At 42.8% G+C, this 26413-nt stretch overlaps 1 protein-coding gene across 5 annotated transcripts in view; it reads right to left on the bottom strand.

Moving 5' to 3' along the window:
• The window catches only part of LOC121576971 (rho GTPase-activating protein 17), an 85970-nt gene that overhangs the window by 39061 nt on the left and 20496 nt on the right, over positions 1 to 26413 (bottom strand). For all 5 annotated transcript variants that reach the window (XM_041890609.2, XM_041890644.2, XM_041890620.2 and 2 more), the window contains exons 2-3: positions 8356 to 8395; positions 347 to 451 (exon numbers count right to left, since the gene is read on the bottom strand). In XM_041890609.2, the coding sequence (XP_041746543.1) occupies positions 347 to 451; positions 8356 to 8395 (145 nt within the window). The remainder of the gene's footprint in view (positions 1 to 346; positions 452 to 8355; positions 8396 to 26413) is intronic.

Below are 26413 nucleotides of genomic sequence, written 5' to 3'. Positions count from 1 at the left end.
TGATGTTAAGAGCTACTTTGACATACTGTAAAAACTAGACAGTATGATGCCTTTCTATTCTCATAAAGCTGTAATGAAGGAGGGTTGAGCAGAGCTACAGATGTAGCTATGAGGAAGTAAAAATTGGTATTTTCACCTGACCATTTCCTGTTTATAGGCATGGTACGGACTGGCATTGACACAACATGTTGGATCATGAGATGTAAACAACAACAAAAAAACACTAATTGCTGATATTGAACATTATTTTCAAGGGGGGAATCTAGTGTTAATGGGGAATAAATCATAAATATATGCTTATCTTTGATCTAGTGATTTGGTCAGGAATAATGTTAATGATACTTACATGTCTCTTCTCTGTGTCGGTGCCAATGTGGCCCTGCAGACACGTGACCATCCTCTTGTGTGTGTTGTGGGACACCACACGCACCATCTCCATGCGCCGCTCAATCTGTGCACGACAAACCACCACTTACATACAGACAGATCTTTACTGTGATGTAGTATACAGCTCAGTGGTACAGCAGCTACAGGTTAGAGACATGGGAAAGTCGTTTCATAGAGGCAGTGTGTTGAATGATCAAACGCCTGTAAATGCATCGTCTTGCGTTTCATTGTGTAACAAGGTTATGAATTCCATATGTTCCACACTGCTTTGTCACAGGAAGAAAGTGAACTGAACTCTTTGTTTATAAAAACAAATGTTGGTGGAGGAACTTTGTTACGCAGAAGATGTAGACAGAAGTTCCTGGGGTTAGGGACACTGAGTTGAAAGGTTATGCCTGTAGTTTATAACTGCACTGATTCATTTTTCCCAGCCCCTTTGGTCCTCTGACAACTCTGTCCAGTAGAATGAATGGTGTTGACATGTAACTATATTCCTCTAATCTCCCTCATCCCTGCCTGTTGACGGCTGCCTCATTGAAGTCCAGTCAGCTACATGCCCTGTTTTGATTAGTGGCCAGGGATGGAGGTCAAAGGTCAGGCATGAATGATACCAGCCACTCCCAGCTGGGCAACACAGGAATGTTCTCTATGAAACAGATGACTCATCAGAAACGTCTTCATGGAGACTGTTGCTAGGCTGTTACTGCTGTTTGGAGCGTTAAAGGGCAGATGAATGCTCTGAAAATGTGATTTCACAGCACTCTGAAGCCAGGGCAGAAAACAACTTCATACTGCAGAGAAACTAGGCCAGCCTTGTCCAGCTGTCAGATGGTGAAACTGTATGGCAACTTCCACAGTGTTGTCTGCAATCTGTCTAAAGAACTACATTGAAAAATACATTTTCAACTCTTCTTTAGAGCATTTTTATGCCATTTTTTGCCAGTTCAAAACTAGTGTCTGCTGTACCAACTTAGGTACAGAACATGCCCAGTATGGAACATGGAGTGTCTGTTGTACAGAACATGCCCAGTATGGAACATGGAGTGTCTGTTGTACAGAACATGCCCAGTATGGAACATGGAGTGTCTGTTGTACAGAACATGCCCAGTATGGAACATGGAGTGTCTGTTGTACAGAACATGCCCAGTATGGAACATGGAGTGTCTGTTGTACAGAACATGCCCAGTATGGAACATGGAGTGTCTGTTGTACAGAACATGCCCAGTATGGAACATGGAGTGTCTGTTGTACAGAACATGCCCAGTATGGAACATGGAGTGTCTGTTGTACAGAACATGCCCAGTATGGAACATGGAGTGTCTGTTGTACAGAACATGCCCAGTATGGAACATGGAGTGTCTGTTGTACAGAACATGCCCAGTATGGAACATGGAGTGTCTGTTGTACAGAACATGCCCAGTATGGAACATGGAGTGTCTGTTGTACAGAACATGCCCAGTATGGAACATGGAGTGTCTGTTGTACAGAACATGCCCAGTATGGAACATGGAGTGTCTGTTGTACAGAACATGCCCAGTATGGAACATGGAGTGTCTGTTGTACAGAACATGCCCAGTATGGAACATGGAGTGTCTGTTGTACAGAACATGCCCAGTATGGAACATGGAGTGTCTGTTGTACAGAACATGCCCAGTATGGAACATGGAGTGTCTGTTGTACAGAACATGCCCAGTATGGAACATGGAGTGTCTGTTGTACAGAACATGCCCAGTATGGAACATGGAGTGTCTGTTGTACAGAACATGCCCAGTATGGAACATGGAGTGTCTGTTGTACAGAACATGCCCAGTATGGAACATGGAGTGTCTGTTGTACAGAACATGCCCAGTATGGAACATGGAGTGTCTGTTGTACAGAACATGCCCAGTATGGAACATGGAGTGTCTGTTGTACAGAACATGCCCAGTATGGAACATGGAGTGTCTGTTGTACAGAACATGCCCAGTATGGAACATGGAGTGTCTGTTGTACAGAACATGCCCAGTATGGAACATGGAGTGTCTGTTGTACAGAACATGCCCAGTATGGAACATGGAGTGTCTGTTGTACAGAACATGCCCAGTATGGAACATGGAGTGTCTGTTGTACAGAACATGCCCAGTATGGAACATGGAGTGTCTGTTGTACAGAACATGCCCAGTATGGAACATGGAGTGTCTGTTGTACAGAACATGCCCAGTATGGAACATGGAGTGTCTGTTGTACAGAACATGCCCAGTATGGAACATGGAGTGTCTGTTGTACAGAACATGCCCAGTATGGAACATGGAGTGTCTGTTGTACAGAACATGCCCAGTATGGAACATGGAGTGTCTGTTGTACAGAACATGCCCAGTATGGAACATGGAGTGTCTGTTGTACAGAACATGCCCAGTATGGAACATGGAGTGTCTGTTGTACAGAACATGCCCAGTATGGAACATAGAGTGTCTGTTGTACAGAACATGCCCAGTATGGAACATGGAGTGTCTGTTGTACAGAACATGCCCAGTATGGAACATGGAGTGTCTGTTGTACAGAACATGCCCAGTATGGAACATGGAGTGTCTGTTGTACAGAACATGCCCAGTATGGAACATGGAGTGTCTGTTGTACAGAACATGCCCAGTATGGAACATGGAGTGTCTGTTGTACAGAACATGCCCAGTATGGAACATGGAGTGTCTGTTGTACAGAACATGCCCAGTATGGAACATGGAGTGTCTGTTGTACAGAACATGCCCAGTATGGAACATGGAGTGTCTGTTGTACAGAACATGCCCAGTATGGAACATGGAGTGTCTGTTGTACAGAACATGCCCAGTATGGAACATGGAGTGTCTGTTGTACAGAACATGCCCAGTATGGAACATGGAGTGTCTGTTGTACAGAACATGCCCAGTATGGAACATGGAGTGTCTGTTGTACAGAACATGCCCAGTATGGAACATAGAGTGTCTGTTGTACAGAACATGCCCAGTATGGAACATGGAGTGTCTTTTTTTAAATCAGCAAGGCTGTGAAACTAAATGAACCAGCACCAGCTCAATTGGTAGAGCATGGCGCTTGTAACGCCAGGGTAGTGGGTTCGATCCCCGGGACCACCCATACGTAAAAATGTATGCGCACATGACTGTAAGTCGCTTTGGATAAAAGCGTCTGCTAAATGGCATATTATTATTTTATTATTATAAAACTAGAGGGGGAGGGAGGGAAAATCGACAGCTCAGAATAATGCCTGTGGGAACAGGGCAGGGGGGAGACAGAGAGACGTACGGAGCAGCCAGGGGACAGACGGACAGACTGTCAGAACAGATCAACAGAAACCATGACAATTGTTACAAAAACAGAACTCGAACTCAGGAATTCCACCGGCTGATTCCTCCACACCTCTCTCTCCCTCTCCACCTCTCCCTTGCGTCATTCCCGACCCACGGAGGGCCCCAGCAATCCCAAAACAGCTGGGTCAGACAGTGTGGAGGGGGTCTCCTGCCTCCTCCACAGGCCCATGGCTTAGGAACAGGGAATGCCGTGTGTTCGGGCTGAGCCCTGTTAGTACATGGCACAGGAACAGGGGATTCCACCGCTTTCTTCTCTACAGGGGGAGATCCTGGGGATGTGTGTGTGTGTTTTGATTACATGGCGCCAGGGGTGCCACTGTCGGTTTCTCTTTTCCATCATTCTTACACGCAGATATAACACACTCACCCTAACATCACACACAGAGACAGACTTCCCAGACAGAGACAGAGACTTCCCAGACAGAGACAGAGACTTCCCAGACAGAGACAGACTTCCCAGACAGAGACAGACTTCCCAGACAGAGACAGACTTCCCAGACAGAGACAGACTTCCCAGACAGAGACAGACTTCCCAGACAGAGACAGACTTCCCACACAGAGACAGACTTCCCAGACAGAGACAGACTTCCCAGACAGAGACAGACTTCCCAGACAGAGACAGACTTCCCAGACAGAGACAGACTTCCCAGACAGAGACAGACTTCCCAGACAGAGACAGACTTCCCAGACAGAGACAGACTTCCCAGACAGAGACAGACTCCCCAGACAGAGACAGACTTCCCAGACAGAGACAGACTTCCCAGACAGAGACAGACTTCACAGACAGAGACAGAGACTTCACAGACAGAGACAGAGACTTCACAGACAGAGACTTCCCAGACAGAGACAGACTTCACAGACAGAGACAGAGACTTCACAGACAGAGACAGAGACTTCACAGACAGAGACTTCACAGACAGAGACAGAGACTTCACAGACAGAGACAGAGACTTCACAGACAGAGACTTCACAGACAGAGACTTCACAGACAGAGACAAAGAGACTGAAGAGAAAGGACTAAACAGAAAAACAAACAGACCAGAAGGATCTGAAAGAGTACAACAACTTCTGTCTGGCTAACTGTGATCAGCTCAGAGCCTAGTTTGGTCTATGACGCTGAGCAGGGAATCCACACTGTAATGTGACTGACGTGTGTGTGCCAGGACTGATGAGATGTCCAGACAAGCACACGGCACGGCTAGCCAGAGAAAGGGTGTGACAGCGTTTCTGTGTGTCCAAACACAAACAGCAGTAAACAAGATGGACAACGGTTGGATTCCTAAACAACACTCCTAGTACCCATAACAACTCCGCTGTTGTGAATACCATTTATTGTGTTTATGAAGTCAGTCTAAGCTTGCTTTGTAGCCAAGTTGGTTTCTCATTTCAGTAACTCCTCTGTCCATGTTTCTTGGCCTGACACAGTAAAGGAGCTGGCTATTATTGGCTAAAGCAGAATCCGGACTGGCAAGAGCTCAGGAAGCCTCCCCATTATAGAATACAAAATTCCAGAGCCATCATCACACAGAGCCATTGAGCCAATTACAGTAAGCCTTCTCTTGGGTGCATGAGAGCTACATCATATATACAGAAGTATGTGGACACCCCTTCAAATTAGTGTATTCAGCAATTTCAGCCACACCGTTGCTGACAGGTGTATAACATCGAGCACACCGCCATGCAATCTCCATAGACAAACATTGGCAGTAGAATAGCCTTACTGAAGAGCTCATCGACTTTCAACGTGGCACCGTCATAGGCCACCTTTCCAACAAGTCAGTTTGTCAAATTTCTGCCCTGCTAGAGCTGCCCCAGTCAACAGTAAGTACTGTTATTGCGAAGTGGAAATGTCTAGGAGCATGAAATGGGTTTCCATGGCCGAGCAGCCACACACAAGCCTAAGATCACAATGCGCAATGCCAAGCGTTGGCTGGAGTGGTGTAAAGCTCGCCACCATTGGACTCTGAAGCAGTGGAAACGCATTCTCTGGAGTGATGAATCACGCTTCACCCTCTGGCAGTCCGACTGACTAATCTGGGTTTGGCAGATGCCAGGAGAACGCTACCTGCCCCAATGCATAGTGCCAGCTGTAAAGTTTGGTGGAGGAGGAATAATGGTATGGGGCTGTTTTTCATGATTCGAGCAAGGCCCCTTAGTTCCAGTGAAGAGAAATCTTAACGCTACAGCATACAATGACATTCTAGACGATTCTGTGCTTCCAACTTTGTGGCAACAATTTGGGGAAGGCCCTTTCCTGTTTCAGCATGACAATGCCCTCGTGCACAAAGTGAGGTCTATACAGAAATGGTTTGTTGAGATTGGTTTGGAAGAACTTGACTGGCCTGCACAGAGCCCTGACCTCTACCCCATCGAACACCTTTGGGATGAATTGGAACGCCAACTGCGAGCCAGGCCTAATTGCCCAACCTCACTAATGCTTTGGCTGAATGGAGCAAATCCCTGCAGCAATGTTCCAACGTCTAGTGGAAAGCCTTCCCAGAAGAGTGGAGGCTGTTATAGCAGCAAAGGGGGGACCAACTCCATATTAATGCCCATGGTTTTGGAATGAGATGTTCGACGAGCAGGTTTCCACATACTTTTGGTAATGTAGTGTATGTGGGGTCCTGTGGCCTCAGGCAGCCTGGGATATCTATGGTGCCCCTATGGAATGGGATATCTATGGTGCCCCTATGAAAGCTGAGCTATGTGACTATATGGACAGCTGGGCTAGCAGAGGAATTCTGGGATGCCGTGGATCTACCCTGGAGGACCAGGTGGTGTTGGGGACTAAGAATAAGATGCCTCATTTGTTTGTGCTGTTGACCACTATAAGGCCTCTTATGCTTGCGATTTATTCACAGCAGGCAAACATGGATGGCATGACAACAAGCACTACAGAGAGATGAGTTGGCTGAAGCAGAAAATCGATCAGTGGTGATCAAGCACCAGCCTCCAGTGATTCCATGGACAGGAGAGTGATCCAACAGTGTGTTCTCAGACTGACATGGTAGCGTGAGAGATGTGACATTTGGAAGAAAGAGGAATCTGAATTACAGTGGGCCATGGAAGGTTATTAAAGGAAGGTCGCACACAAAACGCCTTGGAGGGAAAACTGAGCGTCAACTGTCAGCTACCATAAAGCGTCCTCACCTCAGTAGCAGCTATTCATAAGCTGTGTTGGACAGACACTCACTCCTTCCATGACAACGCCTCATACTGCATCTAAATAGAACACGTCATGCTAGTCGTCACTCAAATGCTGTGTGTGTGGGTCCCATGACTGTTTCGTTCCAGTATACTTTTCTCTCCAGTCAACCACATTCTATTTATCCAACGTGACTTTAAGAGAAAAAGGTATTGAAGTAACAGCAGGAGGCTGTGTCCTTTCAGTAGCGTTGTTTGTGTACACACACCCTCTCTGACTTCAAGTGGGGTGGAGGAAAACAAAAGAACATTCCGGAATTACAGAAATAAAGTGTATGGAATGTCTTCCCTGAGCAACCGGAATTCTGCTGTCTCTAAACTCAATGGGTAGCCTATTTCCTTGGGAACCAGACTGAGAACAGCACTGGAGGAACCCAGAGTATCAAACTGAATTGAACTGAATTGAATAGAATATACACTCATACACACATTGTCGATATTTTTTCACCACTAGTATCAAAGATTATCAGAATTCCTGGCAGAACGTTGTTACATTTTGTTTTGTTACCAATATATGGAAGAAGCTGACAATATATCTGTCTCTGCTTAGCCTCTTGTATTCACAATGCTGAGTATGCAGTTCCATTGACTTACGGTACAGTATGTAATGAGTGAGTTGGTAGAGCAGGGATCAACAACTAGATTCAGCTGTGGGCTGATTTCTTTCCTCGAGCGGATGGTCAAGGGGCCGGAACATAATTACAAATAATTTGTAGACCGCAAATTGAACGCAAGAAGCCCAAACAGAAACAATATTTGAATAAAACAATAATTTCAAACCTTGCTTACATTTGTGTACGATTATATACACTGAGTGAACATTAGGAACACCTGCTTTTTCCATGACAGATTGACCAGGTGAAAGCTATGATCCCTTATTGATGTCAATTTTAAGCCTTGAGACAATTGAGACATGGATTGTGTATATGTGCCATTCAGAGGGTGAATGGGCAAGACAAAATATTTAAGTGCCTTTGAACAGGGTATGGTAGTAGGTGCCAGGCGCACCGGTTTGAGTGTGTCAAGAACTGCAACACTGCTGGGTTGTTCACATTCAACAGTTTCCCGTGTGTATCAAGAATGGTCCACCACCCAAAGGACATCCAGCCAACTTGACAACTGTGGGAAGCATTGGAGTCAACATGGGCCAGCATCCCTGTGGAACGCTTTCGACACCTTGTAAAGTCCATGCCCTGACAAATTGAGGCTGTTCTGAGGGCAAAGGGGGGTGCAGCTCAATACTAGGAAAGTGTTACTAATGTTTTGTACACTCAGTGTATTCTGTAACTCTCTATTATGCGTGGGAATACTTTGGAACAGATTTCCAGAAAACTTGGGAGGCCAAATAAAATCACCTGTGGGCCGCCAGTTGGGGAACCCTGTGGAAAATAAGAAAATATAGTCTAGGTAATGATTTATTTACCTGTAGAAGGTCATCGCTGAGAACTTCTGTTTTCTCTGCTCTGTGGATGAGAAAACACAACAGGCGATAGATTAGGTATGACAGCTACTGATTAAGCCTATAGTGATGGATAGCCTGTATGTGTAAATCCTGTCAATGTAATGAGGCCTTTCCAGACAGACTAGATTCCACAGTGCAGTAGAACAGGGCCAGGGTCACCACTGCACTAGCCTGGCTACCAACCACACGGGTTGAACAGCATTCAACAACACTACTCTGGTACATTGTTGCCTTGGTGAGACAACAAGGAGTTGGTTGGAGCACAAACAGACTGTCACCCAGTTCAGGAAACTACAAACCACCTGAGTGAAAGCCTGAGCACCACCTATCCTGATGTCACTTTACCATGCCTTCATGTACACATCTACAGTTGAAGTCAGAAGTTTACATACACTTAGGTTGGAGTCATTAAAACTCGTTTTTCAACCACTCCACACATTTCTTGTTAACAAACTATAGTTTTGGCAAGTCGGTTAGGACATCTACTTTGTGAATGACACAAGTAATTTTTCCAACAACTGTTTACAGACAGATTATTTCACTTATAATTCACTGTATCACAATTCCAGTGGGTCAGAAGTTTACATACACTAAGTTGACTGTGCCTTTAAACAGCTTGGAAAATTCCAGAAAATTATGTCATGGCTTTAGATGCTTATTATAGGCTAATTGACATCATTTGAGTCAATTGGAGGTGTACCTGTGGATGTATTTCAAGGCCTACCTTCAAACTCAGTGCCTCTTTGGTTGACATCATGGGAAAATCAAAAGAAATCAGCCAAGACCACAGAAAAATAATTGTAGACCTCCACAAGTCTGGTTCATCCTTGGGAGCAATTTCCAAACGCCTGAAGGTACCACGTTCATCTGTACAAACAATAGTATGCAAGTATAAACACCATGGGACCACGCAGCCGTCATACCGCTAAGGAAGGAGACGCGTTCTGTCTCCTAGAGATGAGCGTACATTGGTGCGAAAAGTGCAAATCAATCCCAGAACAACAGCAAAGGACCGTGTGAAGATGCTGGAGGAAACAGGTACAAAAGTATCTATATCCACAGTAAAACGAGTACTATAACGACATAACCTGAAAGGCCGCTAAGCAAGGAAGAAGCCACTGCTCCAAAAATGCCATAAATAAGCCAGACTACGGTTTGCAACTGCACATGGGGACAAAGATCATACTTTTTGGAGAAATGTCCTCTGGTCTGATGAAACAAACATAGAACTGTTTGGCCATAATGACCATCATTATGTTTGGAGGAAAAAGGGGGACGGCTTGCAAGCCGAAGAACACCATCCCAACCTTGGAGCACGGGGGTGGCAGCATCATGCTGTGGGGGTGCTTTGCTGCAGGAGGGACTGATGCACTTCACAAAATAGATGGCATCATGAGGAAGGAAAATTATGTGGCTATATTGAAGCAACATCTCAAGACATCAGTCAGGAAGTTAAAGCTTGGTCGCAAATAGGCCTTCCAAATGGACAATGACCCCAAGCATACTTCCAAAGTTGTGGCAAAATGGCTTAAGGACAACAAAGTCAAGGTATTGGAGTGGCCATCACAAAGCCCTGACCTCAATCCTATAGAAAATGTGTGGGCAGAACTGAAAAAGCGTGTGCGAGCAAGGAGGCCTACAAACCTGACTCAGTTACACCAGCTCTGTCAGGAGGAATGGGCCAAAATTCACCCAACTTATTGTGGGAAGCTTGTGGAAGGCTACCCAAAACATTTAACCCAAGTTAAACAATTTAAAGGCAACCCTACCAAATACTAATTGAGTGTATGTAAACTTCTGACCCACTGGGAATGTGATGAAAGAAATAAAAGCTGAAATAAGTAATTATCTCTACTATTATTCTGACATTTCACGTTCTTAAAATAAAGTGGTGATCCTAACTGACCTAAAACATGGAATTTTGACTAGGATTAAATGTCAGGAATTGTGAAAAACTGAGTTTAAATGTATTTGGCTAAGGTGTATGTAAACTTCCGACTTCAACTGTACCTCAAATACCTTACTATCTATCCTGATGCCTAGTCACTTTACCCTGCCTTCATGTACATATCTACCACAAATACCTTATTATTATCTATCCAGCTGCCTAGTCACTTTACCCTGCCTTCACGTACATATCTACCTCAAATACCGCTGCACATTGATCTGGTACTGGTAATCCCTGTATATACAGTGAGGGAAAAAAGTATTTGATCCCCTGCTGATTTTGTAAGTTTGCCCACTGACAAATACATTATCAGTCTATAATTTTAATGGTAGGTTTATTTGAACAGTGAGAGACAGAATAACAACAAAAAAATCCAGAAAAACGCATGTAAAAAATGTTATAAATTGATTTGCATTTTAATGAGGGAAATAAGTATTTGACCCCTCTGCAAAACATGACTTAGTACTTGTTGGCAATCACTGAGGTCAGACGTTTCTTGTAGTTGGCCACCAGGTATGCACACATCTCAGGAGGGATTTTGTTTCACTCCTCTTTGCAGATCTTCTCCAAGTCATTAAGGTTTCGAGGCTGATGTTTGGCAACTCGAACCTTCAGCTCCCTCCACAGATTTTCTATGGGATTAAGGTCTGGAGACTGGCTAGGCCACTCCAGGACCTTAATGTGCTTCTTCTTGAGCCACTCCTTTGTTGCCTTGGCCGTGTGTTTTGGGTCATTGTCATGCTGGAATACCCTTCCACGACCCATTTTCAATGCCCTGGCTGAGGGAAGGAGGTTCTCACCCAAGATTTGACGGTACATGGCCCCGTCCATCGTCCCTTTGATGCGGTGAAGTTCTGTCCACTTAGCAGAAAAACACCCCCAAAGCATAATGTTTCCACCTCCATGATAGACGGTGGGGATGGTGTTCTTGGGGTCATAGGCAGCATTCCTCCTCCTCCAAACACGGCAAGTTGAGTTGATGCCAAAGAGCTCGATTTTGGTGTCATCTGACCTCAACATTTTCATCCAGTTCTCCTTTGAATCATTCAGATGTTCATTGGCAATCTTCAGACGGCCCTGTATATGTGCTTTCTTGAGCAGGGGGACCTGCTTTCAGTCCTTCACGGCGTAGTGTGTTACCAATTGTTTTCTTGGTGACTATGGTCCCAGCTGCCTTGAGATCATTGACAAGATCCTCCCGTGTAGTTCTCCCTTTAAGAGTGTGCTCCTAATCTCAGCTCGTTACCTGTATAAAAGAAACCTGGGAGCCAGAAATCTTTCTGATTGAGAGGGGGGGTCAAATACTTATTTCCCTCATTAAAATGCAAATCAATTTTGACATGCGTTTTTCTGGATTTTTGTTGTTGTTATTCTGTCTCTCACTGTTCAAATAAACCTACCATTAAAATTATAGACTGATCATGTCTTTGTCAGTGGGCAAACGTACAAAATCAGCAGGGGATCAAATACTTTTTTCCTCACTGTAGCTCCATTCTTGTGTATTTTATTTGATTCCTCTTGTGTTACTATTTTATTTTTTACTCTGCATCATTGGGAAGGGCTTGTAAGCAAGCATTTCACGGTAAAGTCTACACCAGTTGTATTCGGCGCATGTGACAAATAACATTTGTTTTGGTGTAGGTGCTATGGGGAAACCACAAAAACAAATATTTTTCACACAACTGATATGATCACCTTGATAAGAGACCCACAGATTGAAACAAGGCAACCGCAGGGCAGAACTATTGATATTCTGCTGATAGCTTTCTCAGCCAGGTATGCTTAAAATCAATATTGATCTTCATTCTTCAACTCTGATTTCATCACTGTCTTTTTCAAGACACATTGAAAAATCAGCTTGCATATAATCTCATCTAGGTAGGCCTAACATGTCTAAAATCAAAAAGAAAATGTTTAAAATGATTCCACCTGTACAAACATCCATACTGTACATTTTATAAATACAGAACACTATCAAATCACATTTTCTTGGTCTCATACATATATTTAGCAGATGTTATTGCGGGTGTAGCGAAATGCTTATGTTCCTAGCTACAGCAATATCTAACAAAACACAAATCTGAAAAGTTAAAATAAAATGGAATTAAGAAATGGACATTTTAGGACGAGCAATGTCGGAGTCCCGAGTGTGTGTGGCTGCCCGGCCAAACTAAGCAATTGGGGGAGAAGGGCCTTGGTCAGGGAGGTGACCAAGAATCCGATGGTCACTCTGACAGAGCTCCAAAGTTCCTATGTGGAGATGGGAGAACCTTCCAGAAGGACAACCACCTCTGCAGCACTCCACCAATCATGCCTTTATGGTAGAGTGGCCAGACGGAAGCCACTCCTCAGTAAAAAGGCACATGACAGCCCACTTGGAGTTTGCCAAAAGGCACCTAAAGGACTCTCAGACCATGAGAAACAAGATTCTCTGGTCTGATGAAAACAAGATTAAGCTATTTTGCCTGAATGCCAAGCGTCACGTTTGGAGGAAACTTGGCACCATCCCTACGGTGAAGCATGGTGGTGGAAGCATCATGCTGTGGGGATGTTTTTCTGCAGCAGGGACTGGGAGACTAGTCAGGATCGAGGGAAAGATGAACGGAAAAGTATCAGAAATACATCCCGAGTGGCACAGTGGTCTAGCTAGCTGTGCCACTAGAGATCCTGGTTCGAATCCAGGCTCTGTCGTAGCTGGCCGCGACCGGGAGACCCATGGGGCGTCGCACATTTGGCCCAGTGTCATCCAGGGTAGGGGAGGGAATGGCCGGCAGGAATGTAGCTCAGTTGGCAGAGCATGGCGTTTGCAACGCCAGGGTTGTGGGTTTGATTACCAAGGGGGGCCAGTATGAAAAAATAAAATAAAAAATAATGTATGCACTCACTAACGCTAAGTCGCTCTGGATAAGAGCGTCTGCTAAATGACTAAAATGTAAAACACAATGTTGAAGTAAAGACCCCTGAAAACGAATATCAACACATTTCGTTTTGGAGAAAATGTTTACCTTCTGTAAATTAAAGAAATATTGCCTTGTAATTCCGTTACCAAAAACCCACATATCTTTAAGATATTTTCTAATTTCTCTCCCCTCATGAGGGAGGAGAATGAAAGTTCACAAAAGTAACAAGTAATGGTAGACCAACCAATAAGTTAGTGTTTTACTGATATAATTAAACATTTAGTGATTAAAACTCATAATACTGTTACCAAATTGGTAACGGAATTACCAACAAATCTGTAAAGGAATTACTGCAACTGAATTGGCTACAATGGGAAATCATATTAGTCACAAACCACAATTGGGTCTCCTGCTCCTGTCCTCCCTTCCACTGGCATACTGTTATGTTCAGCTCATAACTGTTTTCTTTCTCTTTCTGTTGTCTGTTGGTCAAACCAAGTGTTAAACCTCTCCCTCTCTCTCTCCGATGAACCACCTCTCTTTCCATTTACTGTAACCAGCATCCTCACCCACTGAGCACCGAACGACACCGGACATCCATGGGCATTGAAAAGTAGTTAAAATTTGGTCAGTCCCCCCTGGCCTTGATGTTAAAGGGATACTTCGGGACTTTAGCAATGAGTAGTAGTTTCGCGAGTCAATGCTAACTAGCGTTAGCGCAGTGACTGGAAGTCTATGGGTATCTGCTAGACGGACCGGACTGGACCAAGTTTGGATAGCACAGTACAGTGAGTACAGCTTAATGCAGTACAGTAAAGAAAAGTAGAGTATATTGTACTGTACTCCGCTGTGCTGTATTGCACTGCACTGTACTCCGCTGTGCTGTATTGCACTGCGCTGAACTCTACTCTGCTGTGCAGCACTGCGCTGAACTCTACTCTGCTGTGCAGCACTGCGCTGAACTCTACTCTGCTGTATTGCACTGCACAGAACTCTACTGTCTATTAAACGTTCTACACCTCTTTCCAACTGTCCTTTGATGCTGGAGCAGCTAATCTTCTAGATGCGTGGGGGTGTAGTAAAAAAATTACATTGGTGTTCTTTTAAAAAAGGTTGGATTGTCTGACTATTCATTAATTATTCAACAGCAGTCGACAAGGTTGTTATGGCTCCGAGGCCTATAATGCACTAATGTGTCAAATGGACAATGCACCAATCCTTTCCAACCTGGCATGGTATAATTTGATACAGAATATTTTCTTAATTTATAGACTAATCAACACTGATCAGGCCCGGTCAATATGTCGCTCTAGGCGAGACAAAACAAATTGGCGCCCTACTATCCCTGCAAAGTAGAATACTAGCCTAAGCTATACAGTGTTGGCCCGCAATGCACTTTTATGAATGCCCATGTGGTAGCCTACCGTTTATAAAACAGGCAATTTACCATTAATCCCTGTAATTTGGTTACATTCATTTCTGTTAATGCATGTATTAATTACAGTCATTTACCGTTCTCATTCTCGGAGTCGAAACATTGTTTGCAGAGTTCACAACCTGCTACACTTGGGAGAAACAAGTTTTCGTTTAGTTCATACCATAATTTACATGTTCCATGTGAGCAATGAGCATGTGCCAGGTTTCTTGGTCCTGTTAATGTTGACGGAGCGCGCGCCTGAGCACGCATAGAAGTACCTGGCCTGCTTCTCGCAAATGTAAAATGTAGGAAAGTGCCCAGCTGGACTTCTCAGTCACTTTTTCTTTACCGCACACAGTAAGTCAAATTATTTTTTATTTTTTCATCAATTTTAATTTTAATAGTTCCTCACAGTACTTGAAAAATCTTTCCAACACTCTCCCCCTCGCTGATAAATAGGCTATGGACATGTTGCGTATATTTGTTTCTATGTTAATGATTGTCAATTTCATCTTCATACTATAGCATAGCTGTCCCCTTCATACTTTCCTTGTCAATTCATTATCTTAAAGCATACTTTCGAAAAGCCTAAGGTAGGCCTAGGTTTTTTTATATGTTTTAAGGAAGGGAGAAATATTTGCTCGCGTCCGACACGCTGGTGGCTTTGATTGACGGATGCTTTTACGGCGGTGTGCGTGAGTTAGCTCATTGATTCTCTATAGGCCTATATGTCTATCCAGAAAGTTTCCTAAAGTAGCCTGTCTGTACTCCATCTCTTTAATAATAATCAAACGATCCTGTCATGATTTCATCTTGTAAAAGGCCTATTTTCAGTAGCTTAGGCTACATTATTTATCTCATTACGGCGTCCTCTCTTTGAAGAACATATGCCAATGCCATCGAATGACCGCAGCAGCAGGGTTTGTGACATTATGAGAATATTTTGGGAAAAGTGGGAGAAAACCCATCGGACTCTGTTTGAATGGTTTTGTGCATCGAAATAGGATGTGTATTTAACAAAATGACATGCAGAAAAGCCAACAGACAAGCACAAGGTAGGGATATCTTTATTTTGACTCCGTTAATGTTGTGTTAATATAAAAATGCAACAGATCCTCTCAAACCTGGAATTTCGTAATTTGTTGATTAATATTAATAAGTAATAACCTGAATAATAATAATTATCATGATGACACGCCATGATAATAACAAAGTGCAATGGCTTGTTTCAAATAGGTTTTATTAAGAAGCATATCCATGTAAACAAGTGTATAAACAGAATTGTGACCACTTCCTTCCTCCCCCCCGAACGGTTATGTCGGTGACTGTGTACATTGGCCTGGTCAATTACCGTAACCTCAAATTCCATGACCGTCACAGCCCAAGGAACCATGATGTAATTCTGTTACCGTAATTCCGTTCCCAGGTGTAAATCCACTTCACTTACTGTAGTTCAAATGATAATCTTTCAAACTCAAGGTATTTAACCGTTTTTGGAAAACGTGGACGCATAAAAACCTGAGGGAGATTTGAGATTTAATTCTGTTACCAAAGTTTGCATCTTCGCAGTTCTTACACTAAATTAGTTTTTGTAAATTCTTCAGTGGAAATTGTTAAAAAGTAGTCATCGGGCATAGAGTTGTATGCTTTGTTAAACTTTGAAATCGATGGTTTGTTTGGCATACATTTGAAAGTGAAAAAAACGTAGTCTAAGCGTAATTCCGTTACTGTGGAATTGTCCCATTTCAACTTCCTGTTGTCAACACCCCCTCTACTTTGTTATGGCAACGGCAGGAGTAATGTGGTAGAGGGGAGGGTTTACTGATTTAGGCAAAGGGGTGGAGCAGCGTAACTCCCAAGTGATTCCTGAATGGAGCAGTTCTCTGGTTGTACTTGTTTAAAAAGGTCCAATGGTCTTTCTTTCCATGGAGCAACGAGTGGAGATCACCTGGAGGAAATCCCCCATTCACAATAATTCAATACCTCGGCAAAGAGGGAGTGTATAATTTTGCATGTCACCAACATGTTGAAAATTGTGCTTTTACACCAGACTCCATAGTCCATTCCCTCTTTCCCTGCACCCCCCCTGCCTTTCTATTCCTCCTACAAGCAACGTAACCTCTGTTTTGTAGCTTGTAACCTTTGCCCTTGCCAACTGGTCCTGGTACAGTTTTACTGTTAAGATCATCCTGCTTAGGTTAGGGCTGTTGTACAGAGAACTGTTCTCAAGTCAGATGTTAAACTGCAGTCAGTAACTGGAGCCCTAAACACAGCAAAGTCCCTCCTCTCCTCCAAAAATGAGTCTCTGTGCACTATAGTAACCTTGTGACAGTGGTGGACAGCCGCTTCCAATTACAACCCAGAGAGAGAGAGAGATGGTGAGTGAGCGTGAGAGAAATCAAAACAGGAACATTTTACTAGAAATTTAAAAAAGGAAATTATCTCAGAGAAAAATGTCCTCCTGTGTGCTACCTATACCCCCCACACTAGAATCCCCATACTTTAATGAAGACAGCTTCTCCATCCTAGAGGGGGAGATTAACCATTTCCAGGCCCAGGGACATGTACTAGTTTGTGGTGACTTAAACGCCAGAACTGGACAAGAACCTGACACTCTCAGCTCACAAGAGGACAAGCACCTACCTGGAGGTGACAGCATTCCCTCCCAAATATGCACCCCTTGACACAACTATGACAAAACAACCAACAAAAATGGGTCGCAACTTTCAGCACTGTCACACGCTGGGTCAGTACATAGTCAATGGTAGGCTTCAAGGGGACTCCTACGGTAGGTACACCTACATCTCATCCCTTGGCAGCAGTACTGTAGACTACTTTGTCACCTACCTCAACCCAGAGTCTCTCAGAACGTTCACAATCAGCCAGCTAACCCCCCTATCAGACCACAGCAAAATCACAATCTACTTGAACAGAGCAATACTCAACCATGAGGTATCGAAGCCAAATGAACTGCATGCTATTAAGAAATGCTATAGATGGAAGGTAGGTAGTGAAGAAACCTGCCAAAAAACAATTGGCCCAAAACAAATCCAAACCATTCTAGACAACTTCCTGGACAAAATGTTTCCCTGCAATAGTGAAAGTGTAAACTTTGCAGTAGGAACAGTATATTTGACATAAAATAGTTCTAGCAGAAAACCTAAGAAAACTAACAATGAGAAATGGCTTGATGAACAATGCAAAAACCTAAGAAAGAAATTGAGAAACATATCCAACCAAAAACACAGCCTATGGGGAAACACAAACAGTACAGAAATACACTAAGAAAAAAATAAGGAACAGCATGTCCGAAATCAGCTCAATGTAATTGAAGAATCCATAGAATCTAACCACTTCTGGGAAAATTGGAACACACTAAACAAACAACAATACGAAGAGTTATCTATTCAAAATGGAGATGTATAGATAAACCCCTTCTCCAACCTTTTGGACATATAACAAGTAACCATGAGCAAAACACATACACATGATAATTTGCAAAACTTAGAATCAGCTATTAAAGACATTTACATTGGATGAGCTACAGGACAAAATACAAACCCTCCAACCCAAAAAGGCCTGTGGTGTTGGATGGTATAATAAACTAAATGATAAAATATCCAGACCACAAATTCAAATAGGCTATTCTTAAACTCTTCTAGGGATGTGACAAATGGGGGGGAAAGTATTATTGTTTAAACTGCCATTTTTTAAAAACCGGTTTGCCGTTAAAACGATATGGAGAAAAAAAACATTAAATTCCACGTCAACTCACAATGCAGAATAATGGACCGATTACATATGACCGCTAGCACCGGGCAATTAAGTTATATCTACCATGACCCTTTACAGACAGAACGCAGCTACAGTAAATTGCCGACAATTACAAAGTGCTGCATCAGAAGCATCTGTACCTTTTCAGACAGTAGAATTCTGCGCCGGCATATAATGTTCTATTGTTTCCATGACAACAATAAACGTTGCGGATTGATGTGCTGCTGTGTTGTTTATGCTAGCTTGATAGCTTGATTACATTTACATTTTAGTCATTTAGCAGACGCTCTTATCCAGAGCGACTTACAGTTAGTGAATACATATTTTTTTTATACTGGCCCCCCGTGGGAATCGAACCCACAACCCTGGCGTTGCAAACGCCATGCTCTATCAACTGAGCTACATCCCTGCCGGCCATTCCCTCCCCTACCCTGGACGACGCTGGGCCAATTGTGCGCCGCCCATGAGTCTCTCGGTCGCGGCCGGATTGTCAGTTCTGGTCGCCTAGTGATGGAAGTTAGTCCCGCTTCAGAAGCAGTATTACTTTACAGACAAGTAAAATGCTGTTCATATCTCCAGAGAAAGTTTTGTGTCTGCGTTTAAAAAGCTGTAGTGTAGCCTACCCTAACAGACAAACAAACGTACCGTAGCCGAGGCGCTTTCAAGGGGCCACATACAATTATATACAGTGAGGGAAATAAGTATTTGATCCCCTGCTGATTTTGTACGTTTTCCCACTGACAAAGAAATGATCAGTCTATAATTTTAATGGTAGGTTTATTTGAACAGTGAGAGACAGAACAACAAAAAAATCCAGAAAAACGCATGTCAAAAATGTTATAAATAGATTTGCATTTCAATGAGGGAAATAAGTATTTGACCCCTCTGCAAAACATGACTTCGTACTTGGTGGCAAAACCCTTGTTGGCAATCACAGAGGTCAGATGTTTCTTGTAGTTGGCCACCAGGTATGCACACATCTCAAGAGGGATTTTGTCCCACTCCTCTTTGCAGATCTCTCCAAGTCATTAAGGTTTCAAGGCTGACGTTTGGCAACTCGAACCTTCAGCTCCCTCCACAGATTTTCTATGGGATTAAGGTCTGGAGACTGGCTAGGCCACTCCAGGACCTTAATGTGCTTCTTCTTGAGCCACTCCTTTGTTGCCTTGGCCGTGTGTTTTGGGTCATTGTCATGCTGGAATACCCATCCACGACCCATTTTCAATGCCCTGGCTGAGGGAAGGAGGTTCTCACCCAAGATTTGACGGTACATGGCCCCGTCCATCGTCCCTTTGATGCGGTGAAGTTGTCCTGTCCCCTTAGCAGAAAAATACCCCCAAAGCATAATGTTTCCACCTCCATGTTTGACGGTGGGGATGGTGTTCTTGGGGTCATAGGCAGCATTCTTCCTCCTCCAAACACGGCGAGTGGAGTTGATGCCAAAGAGCTTGATTTTGGTCTCATCTGACCACAACATTTTCACCCAGTTCTCCTCTGAATCATTCAGATGTTCATTGGCAAACTTCAGACGGTCCTGTATATGTGCTTTCTTGAGCAGGGGTACCTTGCGGGCGCTGCAGGATTTCAGTCCTTCACGGCGTAGTGTGTTACCAATTGTTTTCTTGGTGACTATGGTCCCAGCTGCCTTGAGATCATTGACAAGATCCTCCCGTGTAGTTCTGGGCTGATTCCTCACCGTTCTCATGATCATTGCAACTCCACGAGGTGAGATCTTGCATGGAGCCCCAGGCCGAGGGAGATTGACAGTTCTTTTGTGTTTCTTCCATTTGCGAATAATCGCACCAACTGTTGTCACCTTCTCACCAAGCTGCTTGGCGATGGTCTTGTAGCCCATTCCAGCCTTGTGTAGGTCTACAATCTTGTCCCTGACATCCTTGGAGAGCTCTTTGGTCTTGGCCATGGTGGAGCGTTTGGAATCTGATTGATTGATTGCTTCTGTGGACAGGTGTCTTTTATACAGGTAACAAACTGAGATTAGGAGCACTCCCTTTAAGAGTGTGTTCCTAATCTCAGCTCGTTACCTGTATAAAAGACACCTGGGAGCCAGAAATCTTTCTGATTGAGAGGGGGTCAAATACTTATCTCCCTCATTAAAATGCAAATCAATTTATAACATTTTTGACATGCGTTTTTCTGGATTTGTTTGTTGTTATTCTGTCTCTCACTGTTCAAATAAACCTACCATTAAAATTATAGACTGATCATTTCTTTGTCAGTGGGCAAACATACAAAATCAGCAGGGGATCAAATACTTTTTTCCCTCACTGTATGAAAAGGGTAAATCGATACAGGCTATACCGGTAGCCTACTGTAATTTTATATTATGTGACAAAAACACCCCCACCCACTCTGCAATGAAGAGTAGCCTACCCCGTGCTCGCAGGACTGGCCCGAAGATACTGTATCCCGGCGACATCAGTCCCATTAATAGCCTAAGCTAGGATATTATACGCAACAGACCGAAGACTGAACATACACTTTAGCGAAGAGAAAGAGCAGGCAGGCCAGTGCGAGGGAGAGAGAGGAGAGGCAGGCAGATTACCAAGACTACTTTGTAACCTCGCAATGTCTTAATTGTCTTGCATGCCTCGTAAATTCCCCAAAGTTGCCTTAAGTTCGCCTCTTACTCTCTGGGGGGGGGAACATTTATTTTCAGTTAGGGATTTTTCTTAACGTTAAGGATCCCAACTTAGTTTAAACTTTTACACCCCTAAACTCCTCAACATTATCCTCAGATCTGGCATCTTCCCCAACATTTGGAAACAAGGTCTGATCACTCCAATCCACAAAAGTGGAGACAAATTTGACCCCAATAATGACAGTGGAATCCACATCAACAGTAACCTCAGAAAAATCCTCTGCAGTATCATCAACAGCAGACTCCAACATTTCCTCAGCGAAAACAATGTCTTGAGCAAATGTCCAATTGGCTTCTTACCAAAATATAGTGTGCCAGACCACGTCTACACCCTGCACACCCTATTTGACAAACAAAACAAAAGTAGTATTCTCATGCTTTGCTGATTTCAAAAAAGCTTGTGTTGGGGGGAAAACATACAATATTATAAAATCAATGTACACAAACAACAAATGTCCAGTTAAAATTGGCAATAAACACAGACTTCTTTCATCGGAGCCGTGGGGTGAGACAGGGATGCAGCTTGAGCCCCACCCTCTTCAACACATACAGTACAGTGCCTTCAGACAGTATTCACAACCCTTTACTTTTTCCACATTTTGTTGTGCTACAGCCTGAATTTCAAATGGAATACATTTAGATTTTGTGTCACTGATCTACACACAATACCCCATTACGTCAAAGTGGAACTTTGTTTGTAGAACATTTATGAAATGAATAATAAACAAATTAAGCTGAAATGTCTTGAGTCAATAAATATTCAACCCCTTTATTATGGCAAGCCTAAACTAAGTTCAGGAGTAAAAATGTTAATTAATTAATAAATCACATAAGTTGCAGTTTCTGTGTTCAATAATAGTGGTTAACATGATTTTTGAATGACTACTTCATCTCTGTACCCCACACATACAGATCATTGTAAGGTCCCTCAAACGAGTAGTGAATTTCAAGCACAGATTCAACCACAAAGACAAGGGAGGTTTTACAATGCCTCACAAAGAAGGGCAGCTATTGGTAGATGGGTCAAAATAAAAAAAGCAGACACTGAATATCCCTTTGAGCATGGTGAAGTTATTAATTACACTTTGGATGGTGTATCAATACACCCAGTCACTACAAAGATACAGGCGTCCTTCCTAACTCAGTTGACGGATAGGAAGGAAGCTACTCAGGGATTTCACCACGAGAACAATGGTGATTTTAAAACCATTAGAGTTTAATGGTTGTTATATGAGAAAACTGAAGATGGATAAACAACACTGTCATTACTCCACAATACTAACCTAAATTATATTGAAAAGAAGGAAGCCTGTACACAGAATATAAATATTCAAAATCATCCATCCTGTTTGCAACAAGACACTTAAGAAATACTGTAAAAACGTTTTTTCCTGAATACAAAGCGTTATGTTTGTGGCAAATCCAACACATCACTGACTACCACTCTTCATATTTTCAAGCATGGTGGTGGCTGCATCGGCAAGGACTAGGGAGTGTTTTTAGGATAAAAATAAACAGAATGGAGCTATAAACACAGGCAAAATCCTAAAGGCAAAACCTGGTTCAGTTTGCTTTCCAACAGACACTGGGAGGCGAATTCACCTTTCAGCAGGACAATAACCTAAAACACAAGGCCAAATCTACACTGTAGTTGCTTACCAAGATGACATTGAATGTTCCTGAGTGACCTAGTTACAGCTTTGACTTAAATTGGCTTGAAAATCTATGGCAAGACTTGAAAATGGCTGTCTAGCAATGATCAATCAATCAATCAATAAAAATAAAAATAAAGAATAATGGGAAAATATTGTACAATCCAGGTGTGCAAAACTCTTAGACTTACCCAAAAATACACAGCTATAGTCGCCACAAAAGGTGCTTCTACAAAGTATTGACTCAGGGGTGTGATTAATTAGATATTTCTGCATTTCATTTTCAATATAAATTGGCAAACATTTCTAAAAACATGTATTCCCTTTGTCATTATGGGGTATTGTGTGTAGATCTCAATTTAGAAATCAGGCTGCAACCCAACAAAATGTGGAATAATTCAAGGGGTTAGGGCTGGGCGATAAGGCCAAAATATAATGTCACGGTATTTAAAAAATAAATTGACGGTATGGATCCCCTACAGGATCCCCTGTAGCTCAGTTGGTAGAGCATGGCGCTTGCAACGCCAGGGTTGTGGGTTCGTTTCCCACGGGGGGCCAGTATGAAAATGTATGCACTCACTAACTGTAAGTCGCTCTGGATAAGAGCGTCTGCTAAATGACTAAAATGTCAAATGTAAATGACGGTATTTTATGTTTTTGAATAATAAAAGTTATGAATTTGCTTTATGAGTAGTGCGTGATCCTAGGGTGGCAACACATACATTCTAAGTGATTTCAATGGTCTTTCTCCATTCTGATTGTTTTATACTGTTCAATTCAACCAAAAATAATTTCTGCATTTTCATCAATTTCTGCATTTCCTGCACTCATTTGAAGTTATGTAGGGCTGCACGATATGGGCAAACAATCTGGGCCTTATTTTTAACCAAATGTTGCAATTGCGATTTGACTTGAGATTTAGAGCAAGTTGGAATCATGGAAATAGAATGATAATTCTAATTCTATAGTTACAATATAATAGTGGGCACTTTGAATACAGTGTTGTTTGACATGACAACGAATGAAAATGCCAGAAGGACTTATTGTGACAGGGTAGGAACCAAAGTGTTAATAAGTGTTTCCTAGGGGACCCTATAATCTTTGGCTACATTGAATGTTCTCTTAGCTACTTCATAGCTACTTCATGTAGCTAATATATGAATGCTTCTTGTATTCCTCTTTGATTTAGAAGATATTGTTGCACAAACAATGATTTAGGTCGACACCATCTCTGGTAGTATTTTACATTTTTACTTTTTAGTCATTTAGCAGACGCTCTTATCCAGAGCGACTTACAGTTTAGTGAGTGCATACATGTTTTGTTTTTTTCATACTTATTATCAGGCTGTATAGTTAGTTACGTTTGCTCAGTACATTTATTAGCTAGCTAGCCAGCTAACCAGCGATTAGCGGCTAACACGATATTGGCCCAACTTACTAAGAAAATAAACTACCCATTTGCAGGTGTAAGAAACAAATACTGTAATTATAGAACAATAGTGGATTTATATTAAGAAGCAAAGTGAAAACAGCACTGTTGTCATCAACATTGTTGCATGTGCTGCATTGACCATGCAGACTGAACGCAAGTGTGTTGTGGTTGAGGAAGAACAAATGCGCTCCTTGAGTGACAGGGCGCCGCTAGGTCTGTGTGGAAAGCGGCGGAGAGAGATGACTCAAGTAGCGGAGTAAACTATAAAAATGGATGTTACACATGGCCAAACATTCAAATACCGTTATAGAAGGAAGGTAACGTAAAAACCCAAAATCGGTCCGTGCATCAATACCGGTATATCATAAAATATGGTATACCACCCAGCCCTACAATGGGTATGAATACTTTCTGAAGGCATGTATATCAATGAATTGGGGAGGGCACTAGAATAGTCTGCAGCATCCTGCCTCACCCTATTAGACTCTGAAGTCAAATGTCTACTGTTTGCTGATGATCCGGTGCTTCTGTCCCCAACCAAGGAGGGCTTACCGCAGCACCTAGATCTTCTGCACAGATTCTGTCAGACCTGGGCCCTGATGGTACATCTCAGTAAGACAAAAATAACGGTGTTCCAAAAAAGGTCCAGTTGCCAGGACAATAAATACAAATTCTATCTAGAGACTGTTGCCCTAGTGCACACAAAGAATGATGCATACCTCAGCCTAAACAGCAACACCACAGGTAATTCTACAACCACCTAAAAGGCATGATGCCCACACATTCCACCATAAAGCCCTCACCTACAGAGAGATAAACCTAGACATAGTGTTGTCACGATACCAGTATCGCGATACTACAATAGCAGATTTTCCTTGGCAAAAAATAAATCAAGAAGCAGAGTCACCTCTATGGTCCTTTAAAACCTACTTTTGTAAAATATTGTGTGCTATAGCTTGCAAAATAAAGAAATGTGACTCTGGGTGACAACATGAGGCAGTTCTTTCCATCATTAGGACTGTTTTCCTCAAGACATTTAGTCAGCTTCATGTTTTGTTTCCTTTGCTTCCTTATTTCACAGTAACGCGAAATTGGTATTGTGACAACACTAGCTAGAGAAGAGCCAGCTGGTTCTGGGGCACTGTTCACAAACACACCCCACCGAGCACCTGGACAGCAACACAATTAGACCCAAACAAATTATGAGAAAACAAAAAGATAACTATTTGACACACATGAAAGAATCCACCTAAAAAACAGAGCAAACTAGAATGCTGTTTGGCTCTAAACAGAGAGTACACAGTACCTGACCCAAATTGAAGAAAATCCTTGACTATACAGTGGGGAAAAAAAGTATTTAGTCAGCCACCAATAGTGCAAGTTCTCCCACTTAAAAAGATGAGAGAGGCTTGTAATTTTCATCATAGGTACACGTCAACTATGACAGACAAAATGACAAAAAAAATCCAGAAAATCACATTGTAGGATTTTTTATGAATTTATTTGCAAATTATGGTGGAAAATAAGTATTTGGTCAATAACAAAAGTTTCTCAATACTTTGTTATATACCCTTTGTTGGCAATGACACAGGTCAAACGTTTTCTGTAAGTCTTCACAAGGTTTTCACACACTGTTGCTGGTATTTTGGCCCATTCCTCCATGCAGATCTCCTCTAGAGCAGTGATGTTTTGGGGCTGTCGCTGGGCAACACGGACTTTCAACTCCCTCCAAAGATTTTCTATGGGGTTGAGATCTGGAGACTGGCTAGGCCACTCCAGGACCTTGAAATGCTTCTTACGAAGCCACTCCTTCGTTGCCCGGGCGATGTGTTTGGGATCATTGTCATGCTGAAAGACCCAGCCACTTTTCATCTTTAATGCCCTTGCCGATGGAAGGAGGTTTTCACTCAAAATCTCACGATACATGGCCCCATTCATTCTTTCCTTTACACGGATCAGTCGTCCTGGTCCCTTTGCAGAAAAACAGCCCCAAAGCATGATGTTTCCACCCCCATGCTTCACAGTAGGTATGGTGTTCTTTGGATGCAACTCAGCATTCTTTGTCCTCCAAACACGACGAGTTGAGTTTTTACCAAAACGTTCTATTTTGGTTTCATCTGACCATATGACATTCTCCCAATCCTCTTCTGGATCATCCAAATGCACTCTAGCAAACTTCAGACGGGCCTGGACATGTACTGGCTTAAGCAGGGGGACACGTCTGGCACTGCAGGATT

The sequence above is a fragment of the Coregonus clupeaformis genome, chromosome 1, assembly GCF_020615455.1.
Source record: "Coregonus clupeaformis isolate EN_2021a chromosome 1, ASM2061545v1, whole genome shotgun sequence".
NCBI classification, from domain to species: Eukaryota; Metazoa; Chordata; class Actinopteri; order Salmoniformes; family Salmonidae; genus Coregonus; species Coregonus clupeaformis.
Note: the sequence above shows the minus strand (reverse complement) of the source record. Positions and strands in the feature narration are given on the sequence as shown.